Genomic DNA, 26,417 nt, shown 5'->3' on the forward strand with positions numbered 1-26,417 from the left:
ATTAGCTTTTCCACCTGAATGTAAGCTCCAGGAGAGTAGAAATATTTATTTCATTTGGTTCACTGCTATGTCTCCTATACCCAAATAGCCATAGTAAACATCAAACAAAAAAATTTTTGACAGAATTTGGTCTGAGTGAGACCAAACAATTTTTCATATGTTTAAGAACTATTTGTATTTCATTTTCTACAAACAGTCCATTCTTATCCTTTACCCATTTGCCTACTGGGTTATGGTCTTTTCTTCATGAATTATTTGAAGCTCCTTATACACTAGGAAATGTTGCTCATCTCTGATGAGCTGCAAAAATCTTTTCCCAGTTGTTTTTGCTGTGTGCATTCTTTTGCTGCTGCTGCCGCTGCTAAGTCACTTCAGTTGTGTCCGACTCTGTGCGACTCCATAGACGGCAGCCTACCAGGCTCCTCCGTCCCTGGGATTCTCCAGGCCAAAACACTGGAGTGGGTTGCCATTTCCTTCTCCAATGCATGAAAGTGAAAAGTGAAAGTGAAGTCACTCAGTCGTGTCCGACTCTTAGCGATCCCATGGACTGCAGCCTACCAGGCTCCTCTGTCCATGGGAGTTTTCAGGCAAGAGTACTGAAATGGGTTGCTATTGCCTTCTCTGTACATTCTTTTACACATGGTCAAATTTATTAGTGATTTCGCTGAGTTTTGTGTCATGATTAGTTTTGCAGTTCATTATAAATGAATTCTACCATTGTTTCTTCTATTTTGTGGTTTCATGTTACCATTAAAATCATTAACCTGTTTGAAATTTACTGAAGTGTTAATGTGAGCTCTGGATTAAGTAAATTTTTTTTTCCTAAGTGATTATTCAGTTGTCCCAGCATCATTCATTCAGTAATTTTTTGTTTTCCTACTAATATGGTAAGCCATTTTCATCATCCACTAAAGTCCTGAATTTTCTTATGTTTCATTGGCTCTTTTGTTGGTAAGGGCCAACTGCACTCAGGGGACTAGATGTATCAGCCTTACTTCTCTCACACTGAAAATCCCCAGGGGTCTGTGGTTTTTGTCTTTTTAAACCTGTACTCTCAAGGGTGGTTGTGGTAGGAAGAATTCTACAACAGCCCCCAAGATTCCCACTCCTGGTGTACATGCCCCCCTTTAATTCTCCTCCCTTGAGCATGGGCAGGACTGTAATAGGATCTCATTCCTGTGACTAGGTTACACAAAGATGAAGAGCTTTGCAGGTTAATTAACATCGCAAATCAGTTGATTTTGAGAGAATCTATCCTGGGTGGGTCTGATTTAACGATTTGAAAGCCTTTAAAAGAGAGACATGGCCTTCCCTGCCATCAGGGAGGATCCCTCACTGGGCTCAAAGAAGCAAGCTGCCATGTTGCGAACTGTGTATGAAAAGGGTCCTATAGCAGGGCTCTGCAGGTGGCCTCCAGGACCTAGGGGTGGTGTCTGGTGGTGAGAACCAGTTAAGAAGCCAGGGCCTTCAGTTTACATCCTCAAAGAAATGAATTCTGCCAACAACATGAACCAACTTGGAAGGAAACCCTTCAGATGACAACACAGGCCAGCTCGCATCTTGACTTCAAGCTTATGAGTTCCTGGAATGCAGCAGAACAGTACCCAAATTTCTGACCCACGGAAACTGTGAGATAATGAAGGTATGTGGTCTTAAGCCACTAAGTTTGTGATAATCTGTTACACAGCAATAGAAAACAAATAAAGTGATCAACAGAGCCTTGGCCTGAAAATCCCCAGCGGTGGTAATTTAAAGTGCAGGCTCGAGAACCCTGCCCCAGACCTACTGAATTGCCATCTCCCTTCTTAATGGCCCAGGGGGCCTTTGATGGTTGATTCTGATGCACATTAAAGCTTCAGAATGAACTTCCATGTGAATAATTGTTTGACATCTTTGACAAAGCATCTTTTTTTAATTTTTATTTTATATTGGAGTATAATTGATTAACAATGTTAAAGTATATGGCAAAATGATTCTGTTATACATATAGCTGTTTCTACTCTTTTTTTCAAACTCTTTTGCCATTTAGGTTATTGCAGACTATTAAGCAGAGTTCCCTGTGCTATACAGTAGGTCCTTGTTGGTTGTCTATTTTAAATATAGCAGTGATGTTGAAGCTGAAACTCCAATACTTTGGCCACCTGATGCGAAGAGCTGACCCATTGGAAAAGACCCTGATGCTGGGAAAGATTGAGGGCAGGAGGAGAAGGGGTCGACAGAGGATGAGATGGCTGGATGGCATCACCGACTCGATGGACATGGGTTTGGGTGGACTCCGGGAGTTGGTGATGGACAGGGGAGGCCTGGCGTGCTGCAGTTCATGGGGTCACAAAGAGTCGGACACGACTGAGCAACTGAGCGTGTATATGTTAATCCCAAATGCCTAATCTATTCCTCCGCACTCCTTCCCCACTGGTAAAATATCTTATAACCTTCCAAAATTTGAGATTTAGAGAGAATAATTTTTAAAGGTTAAAATCTCAAAAGAGCCAATTCATGGAACCAAATAATTATCGAAGAAAATTATCAGAGTCCTTTTGGTTTGAAAGTCAAACTGCTCATCATTTGCTTATTTATTCGGTTTCCTGATGTTTTATAGTGTGGTATAACCATAATTCAGAAAGTCATTATTTGTCAAAATGACAGCTAGTTCAAAGTAACTCTCTAGTGGTACATTATCTTCTTTTTCTCCTAGTATCCAAAGTCATGTAACTTTTATGCTAATAGGAAAACTTCAGAAAAATTGATTAAAAGGTAAAAAGGTAGGATATCTGTCATTCTAATACCTTCTTCAGAATAGCTAAAACAGGTGATATTTTTTCTAGTTTTACACTGAGAAATAGCTTCTTTCAAATCGTATTCACTCAGCAACACTACTTAATGCAGCAGAAGCAGTCTGAAATATTTTAAAACTTCATAAAGGTCTTTTCATGAATTTGTCAAATCTCTGAACCAAACATTTCTTTGACTTTTTACAAGAGCCTCAGCGGAGCCTAAAAATTTAGAAAGAACCCTGGTCTGAGTTTTGACCTGACTGAATCTAGTGAACAAAATGGATTTCCAACAGTAGAAATTTTGATTAAAAATAAAACCACATGCTTTATGTTCTCAAATAAAGCCCCTATCACTCCACCCATGACAATGGCCAGGGTGATCTCTAATGATGTTTCTTCTTCTTTTTAAAAATTTTTATCACTTTTCAAAATGCTTCATTTCTGTGATATTTAGTCTCTAACCTCAGCTTGTCCTTCCAAAGTAATTCTTGATTCCCACTGAGTAACAGAAATTTATGAGGTGTTTCCTTCACTTTGTTCCTGGTGATCTTCATGTGAAAGACAGGGTACATCTCCACACTGAAGAAACATCTAAAACGTCCCCATCCTAGTCAGGCTCTCTTGGCTACTAAGGGAATCCGCCACATCAAATTTTTTATCTTCTCTTCTGTAAAAGCACTTGTTCAGCTAAATTTTACTGAATTGGAAAGCCAAAAGAAAAAACAAGAACAAAACAAATTTAGGTGTCCTATGACCCTCTATGACCTCTACTTCCCCAAAGGAGAATGTATCCAGTTTTGTTGTAATTCCTTATCTGTCTGCCTCCAGGGTACAAAGTTTGTATTTTTTGCTCAGTTTACTCCCCAGAACTCCATCTTGGAGCACGACACATAACAGGTACTCAATAAATACGTGTTGAATGACTGAAAGAATGTTATTTAACTTATCTGTGCGTGTGTTTCTTTAAAAAAAAAAAAAGGCTGTGGGTTTAAGCTGAACAAAACCTCTGAGGTGCCACCCAGGAATTTGGAGATAAGGAAAACAAGAGCGCCCTGTGAGAGTTAATCTATAAAATCAACCCATAATCAGAGCACAAACATGCAAAGGTATCTTCAGAAATTCAGTCAGTTCAGTTCAGTTGCTCAGTTGTGTCCGACTCTTTGCGACTCCATGAATCCCAGCACGTCAGGCCTCCCTGTCCAGCACCATCTCCCGGAGTTCACTCAAACTCACATCTATCGAGTCAGTGATGCCATCCAGCCATCTCATCCTCTGTCATCCCCTTTTCCTCCTGCCTCCAATCCCTCCCAGCATCAGAGTCTTTTCCAATGAGTCAACTCTTCATGCCCAAAGTACTGGAGTTTCAGCTTCAGCATCATTCCTTCCAAAGAACACCCAGGGCTGATCTCCTTTAGAATGGACTGGTTGGATCTCCTTGCAGTCCAAAGGACTCTCAAGAGTCTTCTCCAACACCACAGTTCAAAAGCATCAATTCTTCAGCGCTCAGCTTTCTTCACAGTCCAACTCTCACATCCATACATGACCACAGGAAAAACCATAGCCTTGACTAGACAGACCTTTGTTGGCAAAGTAATGTCTCTGCTTTTCAATATGCTATCTAGGTTGGTCATAACTTTTCTTCCAAGGAGTAAGCGTCTTTTAATTTCATGGCTGCAATCACCATCTGCAGTGATTTTGGACTCCCAAAAAATAAAGTTTGACACTGTTTCCACTATTTCCCCATCTATTTCCCATGAAGTGATGGGACCAGATGCCATGATCTTCGTTTTCTGAATGTTGAGCTTTAAGCCAGCTTTTTCACTCTCCACTTTCACTTTCATCAAGAGGCTTTTTAGTTCCTCTTCACTTTCTGCCATAAGGGTGGTGTCATCTGCATATCTGAGGTTATTAATATTTCTCCCAGCAATCTTGATTCCAGCTTGTGCTTCATCCAGCCCAGAGTTTCTCATGATGTACTTTGCATATAAGTTAAATAAGCAGGGTGACAATATACAGCCTTGACATACTCCTTTTCCTATTTGGAACCAGTCTGTTGTTCCATGTCCAGTTCTAACTGTTGCTTCCTGACCTGCATATAGGTTTCTCAAAAGGCAGGTCAGGTGGTCTCGTATTCCCAATCTCCTTCAGAATTCTCCACAGTTTATTGTGATCCACACAATCAAAGGCTTTGGCATAGTCAAAAAAGCAGAAATAGATGTTTTTCTGGAACTCTCTTGCTTTTTCCATGATCCAGCGGATGTTGGCAATTTGATCTCTGGTTCCTCTGCCTTTTCTAAAACCAGCTTGAACATCTGAAATTCACGGTTCACGTATTGCTGAAGCCTGGCTTGGAGAATTTTGAGCATTACTTTCCTAGTGTATGAGATGAGCGCAATTGTGCAGTAGTTTGAGCATTCTTTGGCATTGCCCTCTTTGGGATTGGAATGAAAACCGACCTTTTCCAGTCCTGTGGCCCCACTGCTGAGTTTTCCAAATTTGCTGGCATATTGAGTGCAGCACTTCCACAGCATCATCTTTCAGGATTTGAAATAGCTCATCTGGAATTCCATCACCTCCACTAGCTTTGTTCGTAGTGATGCTTTCTAAGGCCCACTTGACTTCACATTCCAGGATGTCTGGCTCTAGGTGAGTGATCATACCATCGTGATTATCTAGGTCGTGAAGATCTTCAGAAATTACCTCTAGGCTAAAACCTGTTAAATGTTAAAAGTGCTGTGTGAAATGAGCCAATTAGGCTTCCTCTAAAACAGGGAATAAGGCCTCTTAAACTATGTTGGCAAAAGAATCCACTTGAAGACCTGGCAAACAAGCCTTGGCTGGGATTTGACTTCCCACGTGGTTCCAAGAAGAGAGGACACAGGTGTGTGCCATCAGAAGCGTTTTGGTCCATATTTCTCTCAGCTGAGTTTTCTCTTTGGGAATTAATAGTCTGGTCTTCTGGTTTTATCAACTGTTGGTGTGAGCTGGGTTACACAATCATAGATCCTGCTGCCATTGCAGGAGGCTGAGCCAAGAGGCCTGAAAGAAGGCACTAGACCAGGTAAGTTACCTCTGTGAACCTGTGTGGCCTTGTGGGCAGCGGCCCAACTGGGCTTGGGCCTCGCCTGCCATGTTCCTTCAAAGCGGACCAGGTACTGAAACGGAACTATCGAGATCATTTCCTTGTGACTTTGGCAAAGCTAGTGTAGCTGCCTTAAGGAAAATAAAGGTAAAATGAGGCAATAAAGGTACACTTTGATGTACTCTGAAAAAATAGAAAGGACTGCTAAGTGCAACACAAAGTATTTTTACCAGCGTCTTTTAAAGCTCACCGGAGGACACTGCTCAAAATTTAGTGGGACCTGTGTATGCGCTCAGCAGGCACAGGCTGTGGTTAGCTAACCTCCAAAATGACGACCTCTGTGCTTCCTTCTCTCCTCAACACTTTGAGAGATTCAGCCACAACTTTGTGGAGATAATGGCAATAAATGTCTAACCTGTTACCCACAGAGTACTCAGTTTCCTCATAAGAGCCTCTCTAAAAATGGATGAATTCAAGTTAATCCTCACAGATTACTTTGGGCAAGACAGATGTGGACATTCTCAGATGGTTCAGTGATTCTTATTCAGTTCTCTAAGCTGGCTTCAAAAAAACCTTTCAGTCTTAATTATTTTTTCTAATTGCTATCAGTTCAGTTCAGTTGCTCAGTCATGTCAAACTCTTTGTGACCCCACAGACTGCAGCATGCCAGACTTCCCTGTCCGCCACCAACTCCCAGAACTTATTCAAACTCATGTCCCTCGTGTTGGTGATGCCATCCAACCATTCATCCTCTATTATCCCCTTCTCCTCCTGCCCTCAATCTTTCCCAGCATCAGGGTCTTTTAGTTCTTCGCATCAGGTGGCCAAAGTACTAGAGTTTCAGCTTCAGCTTCAGTCCTTCCAATGAATATTTAGGACTGATTTCCTTTAGGATGAACTGGTTGGATCTCCTTGCAGTCCAAGGGACTCTCAAGAGTCTTCTCCAACACCACAGTTCAAAAGTATCAATTCTTCGGCACTCAGCTTTCTTTATAGTCTTACTCTCACATCTATACATGACTACTGGAACAACCATAGCTTTGACTAGATGGACCTTTGTTGTCAAAGTAACATCTCTGCTTTTTAATATGCTGTCTAGGTTGGTCATAGCTTTTCTTCCAAGGAGCAACCATCTTTTAATTTCATGGGTGCAGTCACCATCTACAGTGATTTTGGAGCCCCCCAAAAGATAAAGTCTCTCACTGTTTTCATTGTTTCCCTATCTGTTTTCTATGAAGTGATGGGATGAGATGCCATGATGTTAGTTTTCTGAATGTTTAGTTTTAAGCCAGCCTTTTCACTCTCCTCTTTCACTTTCATCAAGAGGCTTTTTAGTTCTTCATTGCTTTCTGCCATAAAGATGGTATCATCTGCATATCTGAGGTTATTGATATTTCTCCCAGCAATCCTGATTCCAGCTTGTACTTCATCCAACCCAGCATTTTGCATTATGTACTCTGCATGTAAGTTAAATAAGCAGGGTGTCAATATACAGCCTTAACTTACTCCTTTCCTGATTTGGAACCAGTCTGTTGTTCCATGTCCAGTTCTAACTGTTGCTTCTTGGTCTGCACACAGATTTCTCAGGAGGCAGGTCAGGTGGTCTGGTATTCCCAGCTCTTGAAGAATTTTCCACAGTTTGTTGTGATCCACACAGGCAAAGGCTTTGGCATAGTCAATAAAGCAGAAGTAACATGTTTGTCTGGCACTCTCTTGCTTTTTCGATGATCCAACAGATGTTGGCAATTTGATCTCTGGTTCCTCTGCCTTTCCTAAATCCAGCTTGAACATCTGGAAGTTCATGGTTTGCATACTGTTGAAGCCTGGCTTGGAGAATTTTGAGCATTACTTTACTAGCATGTGAGATGAGTGCAATTGTGTGGTAGTTTGAACATTCTTTGGCATTGCCTTTCTTTGGGATTGGAATGAAAACTGAGCTTTTCCAGTCTTGTGGCCACTGTTGAGTTTTCCAAATTTGCTGGCATATTGAGTGCCTCACTTTCACAGCATCATCTTTTAGGATTTGAAATAGCTCAACTAGAATTCCATCACCTCCACTAGCTTTGCTCATAGTGATGCTTCCTAAGGCCCACTTAACTTCGCATTCCAGGATGTCTGGCTCTAGGTGAGTGATCATACCATCATGGTTATCTGGGTCATGAAGATCTAATTGTCGTAGGAATATAGAATTTCAATATTGCTATGCATCATTCTGACCTTTCCATCACATGAAAACATGGGCACTTTTGTGCAAGCCCAAGATAGCTAGTAGCCTTTTAGTGCTAATAGAACCAATTATGGTGCCTTAAAATACATTTCCATTATTCAAGGTGCCAACTCCCTACTATGTTCAAAGCTCCATCTGTTTTTATTAACAGTGATCCTAAAACTACTCAGCTGTTCCAAATCTGGCTGGTGAGAGAATCAAATGTGGATGGGGGGGGTGGGAAATGACTGCAGAATTATCTAGAATTAGCAATTAAAGAGGGGGAAAAGCTTCTTGAACAGATAGGTGCTAATATTCCAAGCCATTGACTCAGTGTCTAATTCATTGACACTGCAGGTATCCTTAGTACTCCAAGGAATGAAACTGATGAAGTGTTTAACCATTCTCCTTTTGTTATTTAGGGTAAGCATTATCAAAAGTTATAGTTTGGGAGGAAAAGGTCTTTGTAAGATGACAGCAGCCATTCTTTCAACATAGACAACACAGGGTTGTATTTATTTCACAAATATTTATTGGGTACCCATTATGAACTCTTCTATACACTGTACTATGAGCTGGGGATGCAGCAATGAGTATTATCAGATAGTGTCCTGATCACAAGGTGCTAACTGGCTCACAGGAGAGACAGTAAGTAATAATGGAAACATAAAAGAACAACAGTGATAATTGCCACAAATTTATGCCACAATGTTATGAGGGTGTAGTTTACTTTGTCCACCAAATCTGAGACACTTTCCTGAGAAAGGGTTAGTTAAGCCAAGATTAACAAGATTAATGAAAGGCAGGGTTGGAGTTAATCAGACAAAGGCAGGGTGGGAAAGGGGAAGGTTTGCAAGGGAGGTGGCGACTGGGGGTAGGATGGGTCAGGCAGGGGAAGTTTTTGCACAGATGAAGATGTTTATCTGCAAAATGTTTTACCCTGTTTTTTCAGACCTGGCACAAATGGCTGTCACATAGAGTCACTCAGTGAATGAATAAATTATCTTATTTAGCCTATGGATTCTTCACTCTTACGAATTTCCTTCTACATGTAGAGTCACCCTCTGCTTCTTGATCTGTTCTGTAACCAAGCAGATGGCTATAACCTTTACTGTTTTATGAACCTAAATCTGTATTTTAAGAGTCATAAATATTATAGTTAAGCAAGTAAAAATTAAATTTTCATGTTATCTTGCTTGGTTGCTGGACATCTGGTACCAGTAATTTATCTTCTGCATAAAATTGAAACCTGCTTAATCTTTATACTGGCCTTAAACATGTTGCAAATTATAATTTTACACTGCCATCAGTTTTATTGGGGAGTAATATATATTACAAGGTCATCCGCCTCCTTTTGGCATTTAGCAATTCTCATTCGTGATGAAATTCCATTTTCTTTGCTTTGTGGTTCTTCAGAACCCACCCACATTAACTGTCAGTGCTGAAATGTTACTTTTAGGATGACTCACACTGTCTCACACACACTCCTGCTAAATTATAGAGAAAATGTTTCATCTCGGTTTCCAGCTCTTTTACATCTAAAGAGTAAGAAGAGTTTTGATCTGAACCAGCAGTAAACTTCCCCGTTCATCATTGTCATTAAGTGATGTGCTGAAAAGTGCAACCACTGGTTAGAACCAAGTTTGAACCCTGACCCTGCTAGGATCTGGCAGTGGGTCAGTTACTTTAAACTCTTTTAGCTTCCATTTTTCTCATCAGGAAAGAAAAAGTGAGGTTCTTATGAAATGATATAAAATGATGTGTGTGAAAGTACTGTGCACATCAAGGGGGTTACTGAGTTTGTATAGTTTAATTAGCTTCCCTTCTCCTAAGGAACCAGGGGTTGAATCTCCTGAATGGTGGCCTCAGCTCTGTGAAGGCAGAGACTGCACTGTGGTACGACCACTGTGTCGGCAATGCTTAGCACTGTTTCTGGCTCAAAGTGTTCAATATATTTTGGTTGAATATTTGAAAGTGAAGAATTTCAAGTTTTAAAGATCTCACCATTTTTGATAGACATAGTCTGGAAAGAGATGACAGAACTCCCCTGGCTGACCCACACAGTGGAGGAGGCTCAACTCCTAGGAACCTGCTGTCGTGCACGTAGATATTTATTTGTTGGCTGTCCAGTATATGGCCATCTCAGGGGCACTCTCAAGTATGCAGGAAATTAGAGGGGCAGACATCCCCCCGCCCTGCTTCCTGGTACCCAGAGTACCAATCTGTGCCTTCATTCAGTCAACCAGATACCCCTCTGTGGAGCTTGTAATCCTGGACAGTGATGCAAAGTGGCTGAGTGGTCAAAGGGGAGCTCTGGCAACCCAGAGGGAGCATCTGGTGTGGACATCAGCAGAGGCATTCTCAACAGACCATTCCTATGGGGTAACAACAGTCGTGTTTTGGCTGCCTGTCCCCTCAACTCCTGCACAAGCTTAGATTACCTAACGTTCTTGTTGCTTCCATGGGTTCTCTACTGCTCTTCCCATAAATTTGCTTTCTGCCAAATCAGCCAAGTTGGTTTCTATTGTCTGCACCCAATGATTCAAATACACTACCCTGGCCTTCATCTCCCAAGGGAGTCAACTCATTAAGCACTATTTTTATGGATGAATCTCCAAGTTACTTTTGCATGGTTCTCAAAATTTCTTCAAAATGTTTTTTATCCTTTGATATCCTTAGCAGTTCTACAAAGTGCATTTTACGTTCTTTAATGAAATGAAATTATGTTCCCTTGATCATTCCGTCTCTCCATTTGTTTTCACCTTTCCCCACCCCCAAGGTTCATTTCTCATTCAACTGCTCCTTTTACTCTACACTCATTTCCCCTTAGGGTTTGTGCAATTTAATAAGCTTTTATTGTGCATGAACTACATGCCAGATACTATGCTAGGGACAAGAATCCAAAGATGAATAAGACAGAGTCATCACCTGTGTGAAAAGAATATAGTCAAGTGAATAAAATGTAAAATAGATGAATGCCAAGGCAGACAACAGAAGGCATCACACTTCCCCCAAGCAAGAGAGAAAATATTAGAGACACACAGAAGCTTGAGAATTGATTCTGTGCGACTTCTCTTTCTGTAGCGATGAGGCTTATTTATTTCACCTGTGTTCACTCTGCCCCCGGCACATGCCAGGCCCTGTGCAGTGCAAGGGTGCTATTTCTCTCTTCTTGAGGGTGTGAGCTATCTATATCTCTGTGTGTATGTGTGTCATAATACTTACTTTGTAATACATGAGCAACTGAAGAGACCTTCTGGAACGTACAGGCAGGGCTGACAGCAAGCTGCTCTGCTGAATGTGACTATAGTCACTGCTCTCTTTGAACTACATTTTTTTTTTCTTTTTCACTCATGTTACTGCTTCTCCAGAGGATCATGCTGGCACATTTTTTCCCCTAGATTCTCACTGTTGCTGATCATCCATCATTACAAAGAGAGGCCTTAGAAACAGCACTCGGGGGAGACATTATTTCCTTCCCATTTCTCTCTCAGAAAGAGCAACTTATCATGGAAGGGGGGAAACTGCATTTAAGGTTAAAGGAATATTTATAACAAGAAAGCATCTGCTTCTTCCTCCCTTTAAGATGCTAAGCTTCCAAAGACCTCTTGGTTTTAAAAAAAAGGCCATCACCCCTTGGCCCACTCTAAACATTAATATTATATGCCTGGTAATAAAGTCAGAGGATTTTTAATGAGAACCATTAAAGGGAAAGGATGGCTGAGGCAGAGTTCTCTGGTGCATGAAAATCACAGGCTCATAAATAGAACCTGTGAGGTGAGTCTTGTGGTTAGCTAGTACTTTAAATTTGTGCTTCCCCTGATTATACAGGTTGACAGGGGAACTACTGACTTTTTCTCAGACAAGGCTACAGGGTTCAGAATTATGACTTAAAATGAGAAAGTACCAGAATTCCTAAGTCAACCCAAAGCCCAGGAGCACTGGGTTAGAACATGCCTGGCCCATGAATGGCAGGCACAGGCACCGGGTAAGAAGGGCGAGCAGAGGCTATGCCACAAATAAACATTACTTTCGCCATTTGAAACCACCCTGTGTTGTCTGTTTCATTCATCAAACAAAATTGGCACTGACCACATGCAGTTTTCATCAACCTTCCCCTCGTTTTTGTTGTTGCTGTCCAAGTCACCCCGTGTGTCTGACTCTGCGACCCCACGGACTGCCGCATGCCAGGCCTCCCTGTCCCTCACCATCACCCAGAGTTTGCCCAAGCTCCTGTACGTTGCTGATGTCAAATGATGACTTAGCTAATGCTTCTTATTTGCCATAGGTTAACCATTTTACTGCTAATGATGAGCATAGAAAGTCTAAGTTTCTTTTTAATTGAGCTCTTTAGGGGCACCCAACCCAATTTTTTTTCTCAAATTAGGGCTCTGAGAACCTCCCAGTTTAAAAAGCTAAGAAAGTTCCCAGAGCATATTTTCCAGTGAAATGCTGTGCAAATCTCCATGTGGTTACAAATGTAGCTGTGGTGAGGGCTCAGGGTTTGGTTTCCTTTTGTTTTTGAAAATTGTTTACACAGCTGACATGAAGCTTCCTTATCGAACTTCTCACAAAATGTGAAGGCACCTGCTCCCTGGCTGTGCACCAGGAGCCGTGGTAACACCAGTCATAATTCTCTGGTTTTCTGAGTCGAGGACATTATTTCTCCTTGATGAAGAAGTTTTGCCCATGTTGTATTTTCTCTCTCTCTCTTAAATATGGTTTGACAATTTGAATTCAGAAAGAGACTTCACAATTAGAAGAATGAGATCGAACCACAGCATCTGTGCTCACAGCCCCCTCAGCTGCTCTAATTAGGATTCCCTTATTCTGTTTCTAGCTCTCAGGAGAGGACAGGGGACTTTTTAATTGGGGCTATTAGACGTTCTCTTTGTACAATGACACCCTCTGCTAAGTGAAGACTCCAGCAAAACTATGCCCACTCTGCAATTACTTCTTGCAATTCCAAGGAATAATGGTATCTTGTCTCATTTAAAAATAAACCTGAGGCTTATTCCTTATTGCTTTCTTGCCTCTGCCTACTCACATGAATTTCTTCTTGCCAATTAAGCCAACTTTCCATTATTTAAGGAGGTAGTTTTTATCATAACTGTCCCCTGATAATAAGACACATTAAACTGGATTTCATTTGCTCATGGCTCCTTTCTTCCAGCTACAAGACTAATTTAAATGAGCTCAGATCACTCGATCTTGTGTCTATAGTGAAATGGTGATGCATTGGAATTTCATAGGCAGTGCTCTGTTTGGATATCACAGAACTCACCTGAAATAACCCGCACGTTCAATGTTCGTAGTTTCTCAGAATCACTTCCTCGTAAGAGGGTAGATGTAGGTTCATATTTATGACCTATTCCAAGAAAAGATATTAAATATTTAGATGATAAGCAAGCATATTCTTAATATATATTCCCCATGTTGGTCCCAAGGATTACCAAGGAAAATAGGCCATTCATAGCAGAGCCCAGAGTAATAAGACATTGAACTTTTTCTTATTGTTATTTTCCATTTAACAAGTAGATACTTTCTAAAACCAATGGCTTCTCCACTGCCATAAATGCAATTGTGCATCTATTCTTATATGCAGAATATTATTTTGTTATGTATAATAGATATGATATACAGAATATTTGACATATATTTAATATTTAATGTCCTAAATGGCATGATAATTTTCACTACTTCATATGTTGGATTTGCAAGGCAAGTTTTTGAAAGCCAGTGATCCTGTCATTTAGGTAGATATTCCTAAAAACATAATGTCACTCCCCACTATTGATCTCTTTCTAGACATTTTCTCTATCTGGCTTATATCTCTCTCTTTTCTAATATGTAAGTTGGCTTAAAGCTCAACACTCAGAAAACTAAGATCATGGCATCCAGTCCCGTCACTTTATGGCAAATAGATGGTAAAACAGTGAAAACAGTGGCTGACTTTATTTTTCTGGGCTCCAAAAATCACTGCAGATGGTGACTGCACCCATGAAATTAAAAGATGCTTACTCCTTGAAAGGAAAGTTATGACCAACCTAGACAGCATATTCAAAAGCAGAGACATTGCTTTGTCACCAAAGGTCCATCTAGTCAACGCTATGGTTTTGCCAATGGTCATGTATGGATGTGAGAGTTGGACTATAAAGAAAGCCGAGCGCTGAAGAATTGATGGTTTTGAACTGTGGTGTTAGAGAAGACTCTTGAGAGTCCCTTGGACTGCAAGGAGATCCAACCAGTCCATTCTGAAGGAGATCAGTCCTGGGTGTTCATTGGTAGGACTGATGTTGAAGCTGCAACTCCAATACTTTGGCCACCTGATGCGAAGAGCTGACTCATTGGAAAAGACCCTGATGCTGGGAAAGATTGAGGGCAGGAAGAGAAGGGGACGACAGAGGATGAGATAGTTGGATGGCATCACCGACTCAATGGACATGGGTTTGAGTAAACTCTGGGAATTGGTGATGGACAGGGAGGCCTGGCGTGCTGTGGTTCATGGGGTTGCAAAGAGTCAGACATGACTGAGTGACTGAACTGAACTGAACCATTCATAGACAAATAGATCAAGAAACTCAAAACTATGTACTATTGCAAATGACACACATTTATTTAAAATAAGAAAAACTAGAAAGACCCTGGGTCTTAATTCTAATTCTGTCATTTTATTACTGTATTACTTAACCTCTCTGAGCCTCAGAGGTTTTTTTAATCTATAAAATAAAAGAAATAGAACATGTCCTATCTATATACTTTGAGAATCTAGTTAAAAAAAAAAAAAAAACAACTCATGGGAATGCTCTGCAAATGTTTATCCTACAAATGAAGAATATTGATGATATTACTGACCAATGTGTTTAGGACCTCATATACTAATGTACCAATGACAAGATGATATGAAACTGTCTTCAGAAATATCTCCAACAAACACTTAGCCAAAATAATTAATGACACTTTCCCTCAAACCTAGAGGGAACCGTTTGCTCTGCCTACTAACATGGCCTTGCCTGGTAAAGAACACAAGAGTCTTGGGAAATACTACACCCAGCACAATACTACTATCCTTTATTGAGAACTACTTCTTATGTAATCTCTTTATTTCAATCCTTACCTCAACCCTGTGTAAGAATGGTGATTAATTTCATTTTACAGAGGCGGAAAAGAACACTCAATCATGGTAAGTAATTTTCACAAAGTTACATAAATAGTAAGTAGAAGCACTAGGATTCTAAACTAAGAAAAAAAAAAAAAAAACTAAGTACCCATCTCCAAAGCCTAATCTTGTAATGATACACTTTATACTATCGTTAAGAGACCAACTACTCATCAGGTTTAATATTCAGCCAGTATGTTCACGGGCACACACCAGAAGGGTAGGGCCAGTATATACATGGGAACACACCATAGGACTGCAACAGTAATTGACAGTCGATATCTGTTCTGATAGGTAGATGCCCTTGTCATACTTAATCAGTTGTTAATTCTTTTTAAATATGATTCCTACTATCCTTATTTCCAACTACACATCTTAGTGCTTCACAGTCAAAAATCTATTTTCTCCCCCACACTTATTATAGATTGACTCTTGCTCATACTCATCACCTAGAGCCTAGAGCTTAAGACCTCCAATTCTGAAATCCTTTATCACCATTCCCTATTCTTCTACCCCTCTTCTGCCTCACTTCCACCAAGCTCTGCTCAATCTCCAGTCCACAAACTCCTTCCAATTAACCCAGCCTTTCCTCCCCCTCCTAGTCACCTGTCTGGGCTGGAGAAAGACACAGGAAACTCCGTGAGTGCTGGCACTGTCTGACCTATGCTTATGTCCCTTGAGTTACCTAGAATCACCACTTAAATACACAGATGCCCAGTAAGTGGTAAATTGAACCAAAAAAAGAAATGGAATCTACAGATAAGATTAGGAACTTCTGGACACTAAATAAATTATCCCAAATAGTGAATTTTTCAGTACTTACTCTGCCACTTCTGCACTCTTCTGTGGCCTTCAAGTATTTTGTTGACAATGAAGATGAGCAAAACTATAAAAACTAATAGAACTAGAACATACCAAGTGATCTTCATGGAACAGATAGAATCTACAAAGAAAAATGTAGCAAAAATACAGTAAAATGGGATGCAGCAGATAAGAGGCACCATGGTGATACAGCTGGATTCTACTGTGTATCCTGTCCATAACTGAGAAGTTGAATATATAACCCATCACTGTCACAGGGTCACTTGCTTTCCTGAGTTCTTTCCTAACATGACCAAGTGGTTTCCAGGGATCCGCTTATTGATAGTTTCAAAATTCTAGAATTAATTTCACTTCCAGGTTATGTCGATGCTAGTTTTGCCGTCACTAGGTTGGAATCACAACAAGCAGAATACCAGCATCAGAGCCACTTGTGATTAACAATTTGACCCTGGGCCAAGCAACAAAAAAATGTGCCCTCAAATCAAATATGCAATGAGTAAGATGAGGATGGGGAAGAAAGGGAAAGACAAAGAAAGAGGCTGGATTGAGGCATGTAAGAGGCCTGAGTAGATGATTAATCAGACCTCTTTTCCTACAGGGGCTCACTTGGTAATGATCAGATCAAATGCAACATTAGTTACAAACGTAGTTACCCTTGCCCAGATTGAATAAGGATACAGGTAAAAAAAAAAAAAAAATTGTTCATTCAAATGACAGTGAGGCAACAAGGAAGGAAAATCATCATCAGTGATAGCTTAGCAAGATCTCCTTTCGTCCCATAAACACACACTGGCCAGTAGCCCCAGATATCAGTAACTTAAAGGAGTCTGACTTTCTTATGTCCAAAACACCATTGTCTACTGACATTCTAAACCAACCTATGTACCCTCTTCCTTGCATGTAAATCACAGGTAGTACTTATTCACCTTAGCAGGATATATAACTTGTTTTTACCCTTGGGTGACTGTCCTTCTGGGGCTCACGATCTGGGTATCCCTTTCACAGGCCCCTCCACTCCATGTGCATTTGTCTGTTAAATCGTCAGTCAACATTTATTTAAATAAGAGGCTGAACGGAGAAGGTAGTGGTTGACTTGGGATGGCAGCACTCAGCCTCCCCAGCATCATTCCATGCTGTTTAGTGGCCAGACTTCCACACCTCACTCAGCAAAATAAAAGCATGCAGTTAACTGGCACAGAAGATGTACGGTACCAGCAGGCCAAGGTGGGCCCAGTACCAAGGTAGCATGGGCAATGATCAGCTATGAAAAAAGAACTGTGCATTCACCAACATCAAACTGCAATAGCAAAGTGTACACCGTTGGGACCAAGCTAGCCAGTGTACCCGCCAAAGCACCAGTAAGAACGGACCAGGGTGTCTCCCTACACTCCCTGTGGCCCCCTGCCCCCATCCCTGGAACCATCTTGGAGAGGACCAAGGGGAAATGGATAGAAATCTGAAAAAAATCTAGAGACAGGTTAAATTATTGTTTCAGAGTAAATTTACCAGACTAAACTGAACTTAGCTTCCCCTGCCCACTGGCACATAGGACTTTGAAAGGAGATCAAGTTAGTCTTTGTACAGCAGAATAAAATATAAATAAAATTTCTCTCTTCTACACATGGCGAGATAGGTATACTTTTTCCCAAATATGACACTACATAGTTGTATACCACTGATAACTTCCTGATTTATGTACCCAAAAAAGCTGTCAATTACTACTTCATTTTGGAATTTATGAATTTTCCCATTAACACAAAAATTCTCAATATGGCAATGCTTATTTCTTCTTAATGTTTTAGAAAATGTAAAAAGCAACTAGATAGATACATAAATGGACATTGAAATAAACATAAGTTTTAAGTATCTGTCATCCAAACCTCTCTATATTTCAGATTTCATCATAGTCACCTTCTCTATATGGCTTTTTCAGAACCTCCACCCTGATTCTCCCACCATCTGTTCAGATTTTCTCAGATTGTCTCCCACCCTCCCTACACATAGCCACACCTCGAAATACCCTCTAAATGTAGAGGCTGTAGGGCCTCAGGCAAACTAACTCACAGGAGAAATTTATTTGAAGTCTTATATTTCACTTTAAAAATGCATATATATCATATGTTTGTGTTTGCTTTAAGATAAATATAATAGTTTAAATGGCCTCTAAAATGATTAAAGCTTTATAAAAGCATTCTAAGGCAATCTGAAACCCTTCATATATTTGGAAGATCAGAAAACAGAGTAAATTATTCTAACATAGCACCTGTTACACTGACGACACTTGACCATTTATACTTCTCTGTATCCTCAGTGCCTGGCACCCTGCTTGGCATACAGCAAGCACTCACTAAATGGTTATATCATGAAATGCTCTTCAAGAGTAGAGTTTATGGATCAAGTGAGGGCACCTTGCTTAGTAGTAAGGATCAATTGTAATACTATATATCTGATCTGATATAACAGTATATACTATAGAAAATATATATAAAATTATATAAATACTATATAAAATCACTAATAAGAACATACTGTATAGCGCAGGGAACTTAATGAACTGTGGTGTCCTGAATGAAAAGGAAGTCCAAATGCATATAATATATGCATATGTATGGCTGATTCATTTTGCTGTATAGTAGATACACAACATTGTAAAGCAACTATACCCCAATAAAAATTAATTTAAAAAAGAATCAATTGTGTTAATTCAGAATAGGGTGACTAGGAAGGTAATCAACCTTAAATAGAATTAATATATATGTGAGTTTTATCTTCCAGACTCCTACTTTTCCCTCGGAGTCCTCCAGTGACTCAAAATGCTTAATCTATACCCCACCTATCTTCACAGGAGTACATCAAAAATCCCTTTTTCTCAGGTCTGTTTCTCAGCTCTAAGCAAGGACATGTTAAATCAATTCAGACTTTAATAGCATATCACAATGTACATGTATATTTACATTTAAAAAGAAATCTCACCCTTTAATACACAAGTGTGATAGTATTACTTCAAACACAGATAATAGGCACTCCCAGAGTTATCCTAGGGCGGAGGGTCTTTGTAATGTTTCTCAAATAACATAGATGCCTCCTTTGCCTCTGAGTACAGCTGTGCTCCACAAAAACACATTTTTGTGTGTGTTTTTGAAAAATAAACAGGTAAAATAAACAGGTAAAAGGGCTAACATTCTTTCTAGCCTTGTTATTTCATCAATAAAATTCTTCAACTATTCAACTTAAAGTGAAGCTTACATGGTAGCCCTTACTTAATTTTGTGTCTGTATTCTACTCTCCTTTTCCCTCTAATTTCCTTTAAAACTTACTTTTTGCATCCATTTCTAAATGGAAAGAAATGTTTATACAATTATGTGGGTGTTCCATAATTCTACAAGTACGGTTTATAGATGTTGCCTCAGTTGGATCTTCCTCCTTGATTGCTGACCTTCCAGTGTGGGTTTTTAGATTACAGGTAAGATTATATTCCTCCAGGTGGTCAACCGTAGGAGTTACAGTGAAGTTAAAATGTTGACAAGGTGAGTGAAAATTATTTGACTTCACTTCCATTGATCCTCTCATGATAAGAACTAGAAAGAGATTAAGAAAATGTTATTCACACGCAAAAAAACAATAGTACATAGTAAGAAAACACACACAACTCAAAGCTAAATCTCTTCCTTCCTATACAATAAGAAAAGAGTAGAAACAAGAAGTTATCAGCCTAAAAGTAACAATTAAAGTGCTTACATTTTTTTAAGAGTTTGAAAACTAGGTGAGATTGAAATACACTTGGAGCCTCTCAAAGGAAAAAAAAAACATTTCCCTGATGACTTGTGGGACAGATTATATTTACCAAAATGGTCACAGCATTATTTCCCATCCCACATTATACTAGTTTGCTAGGGTTGTCATAAAGTAGCATAAACTAGGTGACTTACACAACAGAAATGTATTGTCTCACGGTTCGGGAAGCTACACTTTCAAGATTAAAGTGTTGACAAGGTTGCTTCCTTCTGAAGGCTGCGAGGAAAAATCTGTCTATGCTTCCCTTCTAGCTTCTGGTGGTTTGGTGGCAGTCTTCAGTGTTCCTTGTCTTGTAGAACATCACCCTGATCTCTCTCAAATTTCCTGCCCCCGCCCCCACTTTTTTTTTTTTCAATCAGGATGCTGGTCATATTGAATTAGGGCCCACCCTAATGACTTTATCCATGGGTTTCCCTGGTGGCTCAGATGGTAAAGAATCTGCCTGCAATGCAGGAGACCCAGGTTCAATCCTTGGATTGAGAAGATCCCTTAGAGAAGGGAATGGGTACCCACTCGAGTATTCTTGCCTGGAGAGTTCCATGGACAGAGGAGCCTGGCAGGCTGCAGACCATAGGGTGGTAAAGAGTCAGACACGACTGAGCGAGTAGCACTATAACACATTAAACTGAACTACTTACATCTGCAACAGCCCTATTTCCAAATAACGGCATATTCTGAGATACTGAGGTTAGAACTCCAATATAATTCAACCCATAACACACACGTTAACCTAAAACTTTGCCACTCCACCATAAATAAATGGAGTCTAATACTTTTCCCTTTGAATCTCTGTGGAAGGATTTACCTGCTTGTAACCAATCAAATGCAGAGAAAATTACATTGTATGATAAGGCCAGAAAATACGAAGCAATTTCTACCTTGTTTTTTGGATCCCTAATGGTGGAGCCTTGGGCCACTAAGTAACAACGACTTAAAGCCATCATTCTGTGAGGAAGCCCAAGCTAGCCCGAATAGAAAGACCACATAGAAAAACTCTGAGACTACAAGAAGAGAGAGAAATGCCCAGCTTGCCTGTAGCTGCTCTAGCCCACCCCTGTGTTAGCTCCAGTCACTGTCTAACTCCAGCAGTATGAAATGCTGCAAGCCAGAAATGCCCAGTTATGCCCATTCTGAATTCTTGACCCTCTCCCCAAAAAAGAGAGAGAGAGAGAGAAAGAAAGGAAGGAAAGAAGAAAGAAAAAAGTTAAATGATTGCTGTTGTTAGAGCCGCTCAGTTTGGGGGTGATTGCTACACAGCCATAGCAACTAGAATAACTTATCAATGCTTTACTTTTCAAGGAGGCAGAGAAGTAGAATCTGTGAGCTTCCAATTCTTAAAACACTTCATTGTTCTCTATCATGATGAAGGTATTTCCCCAAATTGCTTTCTGGTGAATTTGACCCAGAAGCCTGCAATAGTTACAGTATTACTTGAATGTGTGTGTATGTGCTTAGTCGCTCAGTCATATCTGATTCTTTGGGACCCCATGGACTGTAGCCCACCAGGCTCCTCTGTCCATGGCATTTCCCAGGCAAGAATACTGGAGTGGATTGCCATTTTCTTCTCCAGGGGATCTTCCCAACCCAAGGATCAAGTCACTGTCTCCTGTGTCTCCTGCATTGCTGGCAGATTCTTAGAAAAAAGACTTGCCTATTGTACTTTATCTGAAGTCAGTGCCAAGAAATTTTGTTTCCATTTTGAAAGAATGGGAAAAATGCCAGTATGGGGGTGCCCAGCAAACAATCTCACTGAATAGGTATAAGCACTAAATTTGATGCTTGGGCTTGGGGCCACCAGTATATTTTATAGCTGTAAATTAATTATTTAATTTCTCAGTGATAATAAATGAAAGGTTTGGTTAGATATTATGGATAATACATAATTATTCTTTTATTTGTTTATTCATTCATTAAACAAGTATCTTTTAAGTGCCTCAGTTCAGACATTATACTAAGATGTAGAAATATCATAGTGAACAAAGACAGGATTCCTGCTCTTGAAGGCTCACTGGATAGTTAAACAAGTAAAAAGACAATTCATGTACAGTGGATGAATATTACACAGAAGTAGGTACAAATGCATTGAGGATTCAGTGACTCCTTGGGGAATCCAAATATGATTTTATATGAGAACCTACAAGTTTACTTAGAAGTTTTTCATTACTTTTGAAGAGAGCATGCTAAATAACCCTTTAGCTATCACATGTACATGGATTATAGCTGCATTTTGATGTATTTTAAGAATGGATATTTTGTTTTTGATAAATCAAAGTAAACCAAGAACAAGTTACTGTCCCAAGCCTGTAAGTCATTCATCAAGCACAACACAGCTGAGTGTTTCAGGGCCACTGGACTTAAAATTGGAATATATTATTAATACTTTTTTTTCACAGAATAAGGTTATTTATCCTTGATAGATTTTGTTCTCACTTTTCTTTCGCATTTACCTTTTGATGTTTGTTTCTGAAAAATAAAATCAGTGTTTCCTTTGGACTCACAAGCCAAACATGAGAAGCATGTCTTGAGTTCACTTGTGATATCTTGGCAAATCCTGGTGAAGTTTTGAAAGTTGGAGTGATTTAGAAAGATTCCCGTAATAGTCTGAGTTTCTTTTATTGGTTGCAGAAAAGTCACAAAAGAAGCATTTATAGAGAAGAATGAATAGCTGAAATTCTGTTGTAAATATACTTCCAGACATGATAGTTCCAACATGTTTCCTACAAAGAAAAACAAATTTTTGACTATGAAATTTTGAGGTTTTGGCATTCAGATAAATACCCAATATACTGCTCAGTTATCTTAGGCAGATCAGTACATTTGAGTTTATCAGCAGCAGGACTTGGTTTTCACATGAAACAATAATATCTACTGTGTTTAAATATTTCTTATTAAAAATCTGTCAATACTCCCTATTAATTTTCAGAGAAGAGAAATCTTTGCTGAGAAGTTCTTGGAAATCCTAACATTTTAACCATTTTCTCTTCTAGGAAAGTTTTAATGGACAAACCTTATTTTCCTCTGAATCCATCTGTTTCAAAATAGAGTCTCACATGAATTGCATGGAGTTGAACAGGGAATGGAAAACCTGAACAGAATCTCTATACTCGTTTCTGAAGGCTGCTGTAACAAATTAGTACAATCTTGCTGGCTTAAAACAAGAGAAATTTATTCTTTTACAGTTCTGAAGGTGAAAAGTTCAATGACAGTTATACTGGTCTAAAATTCAGATGTCCCCAGGACCACACTCCCTCTGAAGACCCTAAGAAAGAATCTGTTCCTTGCACCTCTTCCAATTTGGGGAGACTGCTGGCATTCCTTTGCTTGTGGCCACAACACTCATCTCTGCTTTCATGGTCACAGAGCCTTCTTCTCTATACCTTCATCTTCTGCCCCTCTATCTATATCAAATCTCCCTCTGCCTCTCTCTCATACAGAAACGTGTGGTTGGATTTAGATCCCACCTGGGTATGGCAGGATAATCTCCCATCTCAAGATCCTAAAATTAACCACATCTACAGAGACCCTTTTTATTTATAAGGCAACTTTTACAGGTTCCCAGGAATTGACACCTGATATCTTTGGGCAACCATTATTCAACCTACTTGAATCTCCAAAGATGAAATTTAATAGATGATATCATAATTTTTATATTTTGTCTGCAGACAAGTGTCAGATATAGAATTAATGGCCTAATAGAAAGAAGACTGATTTTAAAGCAAACAACTAATCTCAAAAATATACAAGCAACTCCTGCAGCTCAATTCCAGAAAAATAAATGACCCAATCAAAAAATGGGCCAAAGAACTAAATAGACATTTCTCCAAAGAAGACATACAGATGGCTAACAAACACATGAAAAGATGCTCAACATCACTCATTATCAGAGAAATGCAAATCAAAACCACAATGAGGTACCATTTCACGCCAGTCAGAATGGCTGCGATCCAAAAGTCTACAAGCAATAAATGCTGGAGAGGGTGTGAAGAAAAGGGAACCAACCCTCTTACACTGTTGGTGGGAATGCAAACTAGTACAGCCACTATGGAGGACAGTGTGGAGATTCCTTAAAATACTGGAAATAGAACTGCCTTATGATCCAGCAATCCCACTGCTGGGCATACACACCGAGGAAACCAGAATTGAAAGAGACACATGTACCCCAATGTTCATCGCAGCACTGTTTATAATAGCCAGGACATGGAAGCAACCTAGATGTCCATCAGCAGATGAATGGATAAGAAAGCTGTGGTACATATACACAATGGAGTATTACTCAGCCATTAAAAAGAATACATTTGAATCAGTTCTAATGAGGTGGATGAAACTGGAGCCTATTATACAGAGTGAAGTAAGCCAGAAAGAAAAACACCAATACAGTATACTAACGCATATATATGGAATTTAGAAAGATGGTAATGATAACCCTATATGTGAGACAGCAAAAGAGACACAGATGTATAAAACTGTCTTTTGGACTCTGTGGGAGAGGGCGAGGGTGGGATGATTTGGGAGAATGGCACTGAAACATGTATAATATCATATAGGAAACGAAGCACCAGTCTAGGTTCGATGCAGGATACAGGATGCTTGGGGCTGGTGCACTGGGATGACCCAGAGGGATGGTACAGGGAGGGAAGTGGGAGGGGGGTTCAGGATGGGGAACACGTGTACACCCGTGGTGGATTCATGTTGATGTATGGCAAAAACAATACAGTATTGTAAAGTAATTAGCCTCCAATTAAAATAAATAAATTTAAATTTAAAAAATAATGCAAAAGCAAAAGACTCTAGTGCTATATCTGTTATTAACTGAGATGCTTGAACAATTCACTTCATCTCCACAAGTCTTATTTTCTTATTAGCAAAATAGAGATAATAACCAGATCCTGCTAATCTTGTGGGGTTATAATAGCATCAAATGATGCAGTATATATGAAAACAAGTGTGTATTATTAAAATACAAGCCCATATCCCAAAGTAAAAATTAAAAATTCATCCTTTATTTATGATGGATTAAGATTTAATCCACACAAGTAATTGAAGCTCACCATGTAAAAACTGGGAATCCCTACGTAGCAGTAATGGTGAACCAAGGAATAGGTAACCTCTCTTTCAGATATTCTCAGTTTGACAGCTATTTACTAGGATGAGAAAATATTAATAACTGACATGCTCAATTCCATCTTTATGTGTCTTTCTTTACCATTTTTCACAATCATTTGGGGCAAAATACATTTAAAAAATTTTCTAAATAATATGGAGCACAATGAAAGACTTGCTTCATTTTTAAGAGTGATTACTCCTAGTCATACATCCTGATTCAAACTTAAAAGAAAATGAAACTATTGATTGATATTAAGGCACATTTTCTTACTCGTGGAATTTGTACTTTGATCGTAATTTCATAATTGTTTCATTACTGATGATTATATTTTGATGATTTAATAAATTAAAGGTTCATTTACCAGCCCTCTGTGTTTGAAATTGTTTCTGTAATATTTCACAGGTAATTTACAGCTATAAACACATTTCATACTTGAGTTGCTATAAAAGTTTTGGGAGGCATAGATTGTATTTTACTCAAATATGCAGTTTTGTTATGTTTCAATATATTTCTAAACAAAGCTGTAATCAAATTAATAACTAATTTTTAAAAAACTGTCTTCAATAACTGTTTCAGTAACATGATAGGAATTCACTATCTGATGCAAATCTGTAGTTTATGGCTTTTCTGTATTACTAAAACACATGAAAAACATATTTCTTGCCCTCTTTCCATTTTCCTCACTGATATTTTTCATCTTATGAAATTTTCAACTTCTTGAACTTGATATTCTTATATTATAACCTAGAAGGGAGATAGAGAAATTTTTACTGTCAATATTGCAGTCTTCTTATCCAATAAATGACAAAATGGGCTTTCTAGAATTGATGGTATACCCTTTATATTTGGCTATGAGGTCATTTTATGATGGGTTCCTAATCTTAGTTTTAAATAATTCAATTAGGAAAGAAGTAAATATAGGACATATCCTTCCCTAGTATAATTTTAAGAAATAAATGAATTCTACTCAGTCATATTTTGTTATTGTGGGTCATAATCTCATCTTCATAAACAAGGATTTATGAATTTAACTACTGCTATTAATATTGCTGAGAGTCAGACATCTAAATTCTCACTTCCAGAGATAGAAAAATGCATACCAGAATTACTCTAGTACTAAGACTGCAATCCCTCAAGGTAACGATATAGAATACTAAGTAGAATTAGGAAAATAAGTTACAGTATAAGACAAAGGCCAAGTCAATTATTTTTTCTTTTTAAAGAAAAGCAATGAAAACATGAACTATCTTTATTTTCTTTTTGAACTTTTATTATAAATATTTATCATATATAAGTATATATTAATATAAAATATATTACTCCAGTTAAAGAATAATAAAAATAAATGAACACCCATGTATCTATTACACAGATTAAGAAGCAAAATATTAGCAACATCTCTGAAGTACCCTATCCCACCCCTACACACTCCTTGTTTTCCAAAGTTTAAAGACCATGATTAAAATGTGTTTATC

At 39.0% G+C, this 26,417-nt stretch overlaps 1 protein-coding gene across 2 annotated transcripts in view; it reads right to left on the reverse strand.

Annotated features, from left to right (window-relative positions):
• The window catches only part of TMEM156 (transmembrane protein 156), a 42,602-nt gene that overhangs the window by 4,298 nt on the left and 11,887 nt on the right, over window positions 1-26,417 (reverse strand). For both annotated transcript variants that reach the window (XM_005897342.3, XM_014478702.2), the window contains exons 2-5: window positions 22,286-22,555; window positions 19,361-19,621; window positions 16,045-16,164; window positions 13,347-13,430 (exon numbers count right to left, since the gene is read on the reverse strand). In XM_005897342.3, the coding sequence (XP_005897404.1) occupies window positions 13,347-13,430; window positions 16,045-16,164; window positions 19,361-19,621; window positions 22,286-22,555 (735 nt within the window). The remainder of the gene's footprint in view (window positions 1-13,346; window positions 13,431-16,044; window positions 16,165-19,360; window positions 19,622-22,285; window positions 22,556-26,417) is intronic.

The sequence above is a fragment of the Bos mutus genome, chromosome 6, assembly GCF_027580195.1.
Source record: "Bos mutus isolate GX-2022 chromosome 6, NWIPB_WYAK_1.1, whole genome shotgun sequence".
NCBI classification, from domain to species: Eukaryota; Metazoa; Chordata; class Mammalia; order Artiodactyla; family Bovidae; genus Bos; species Bos mutus.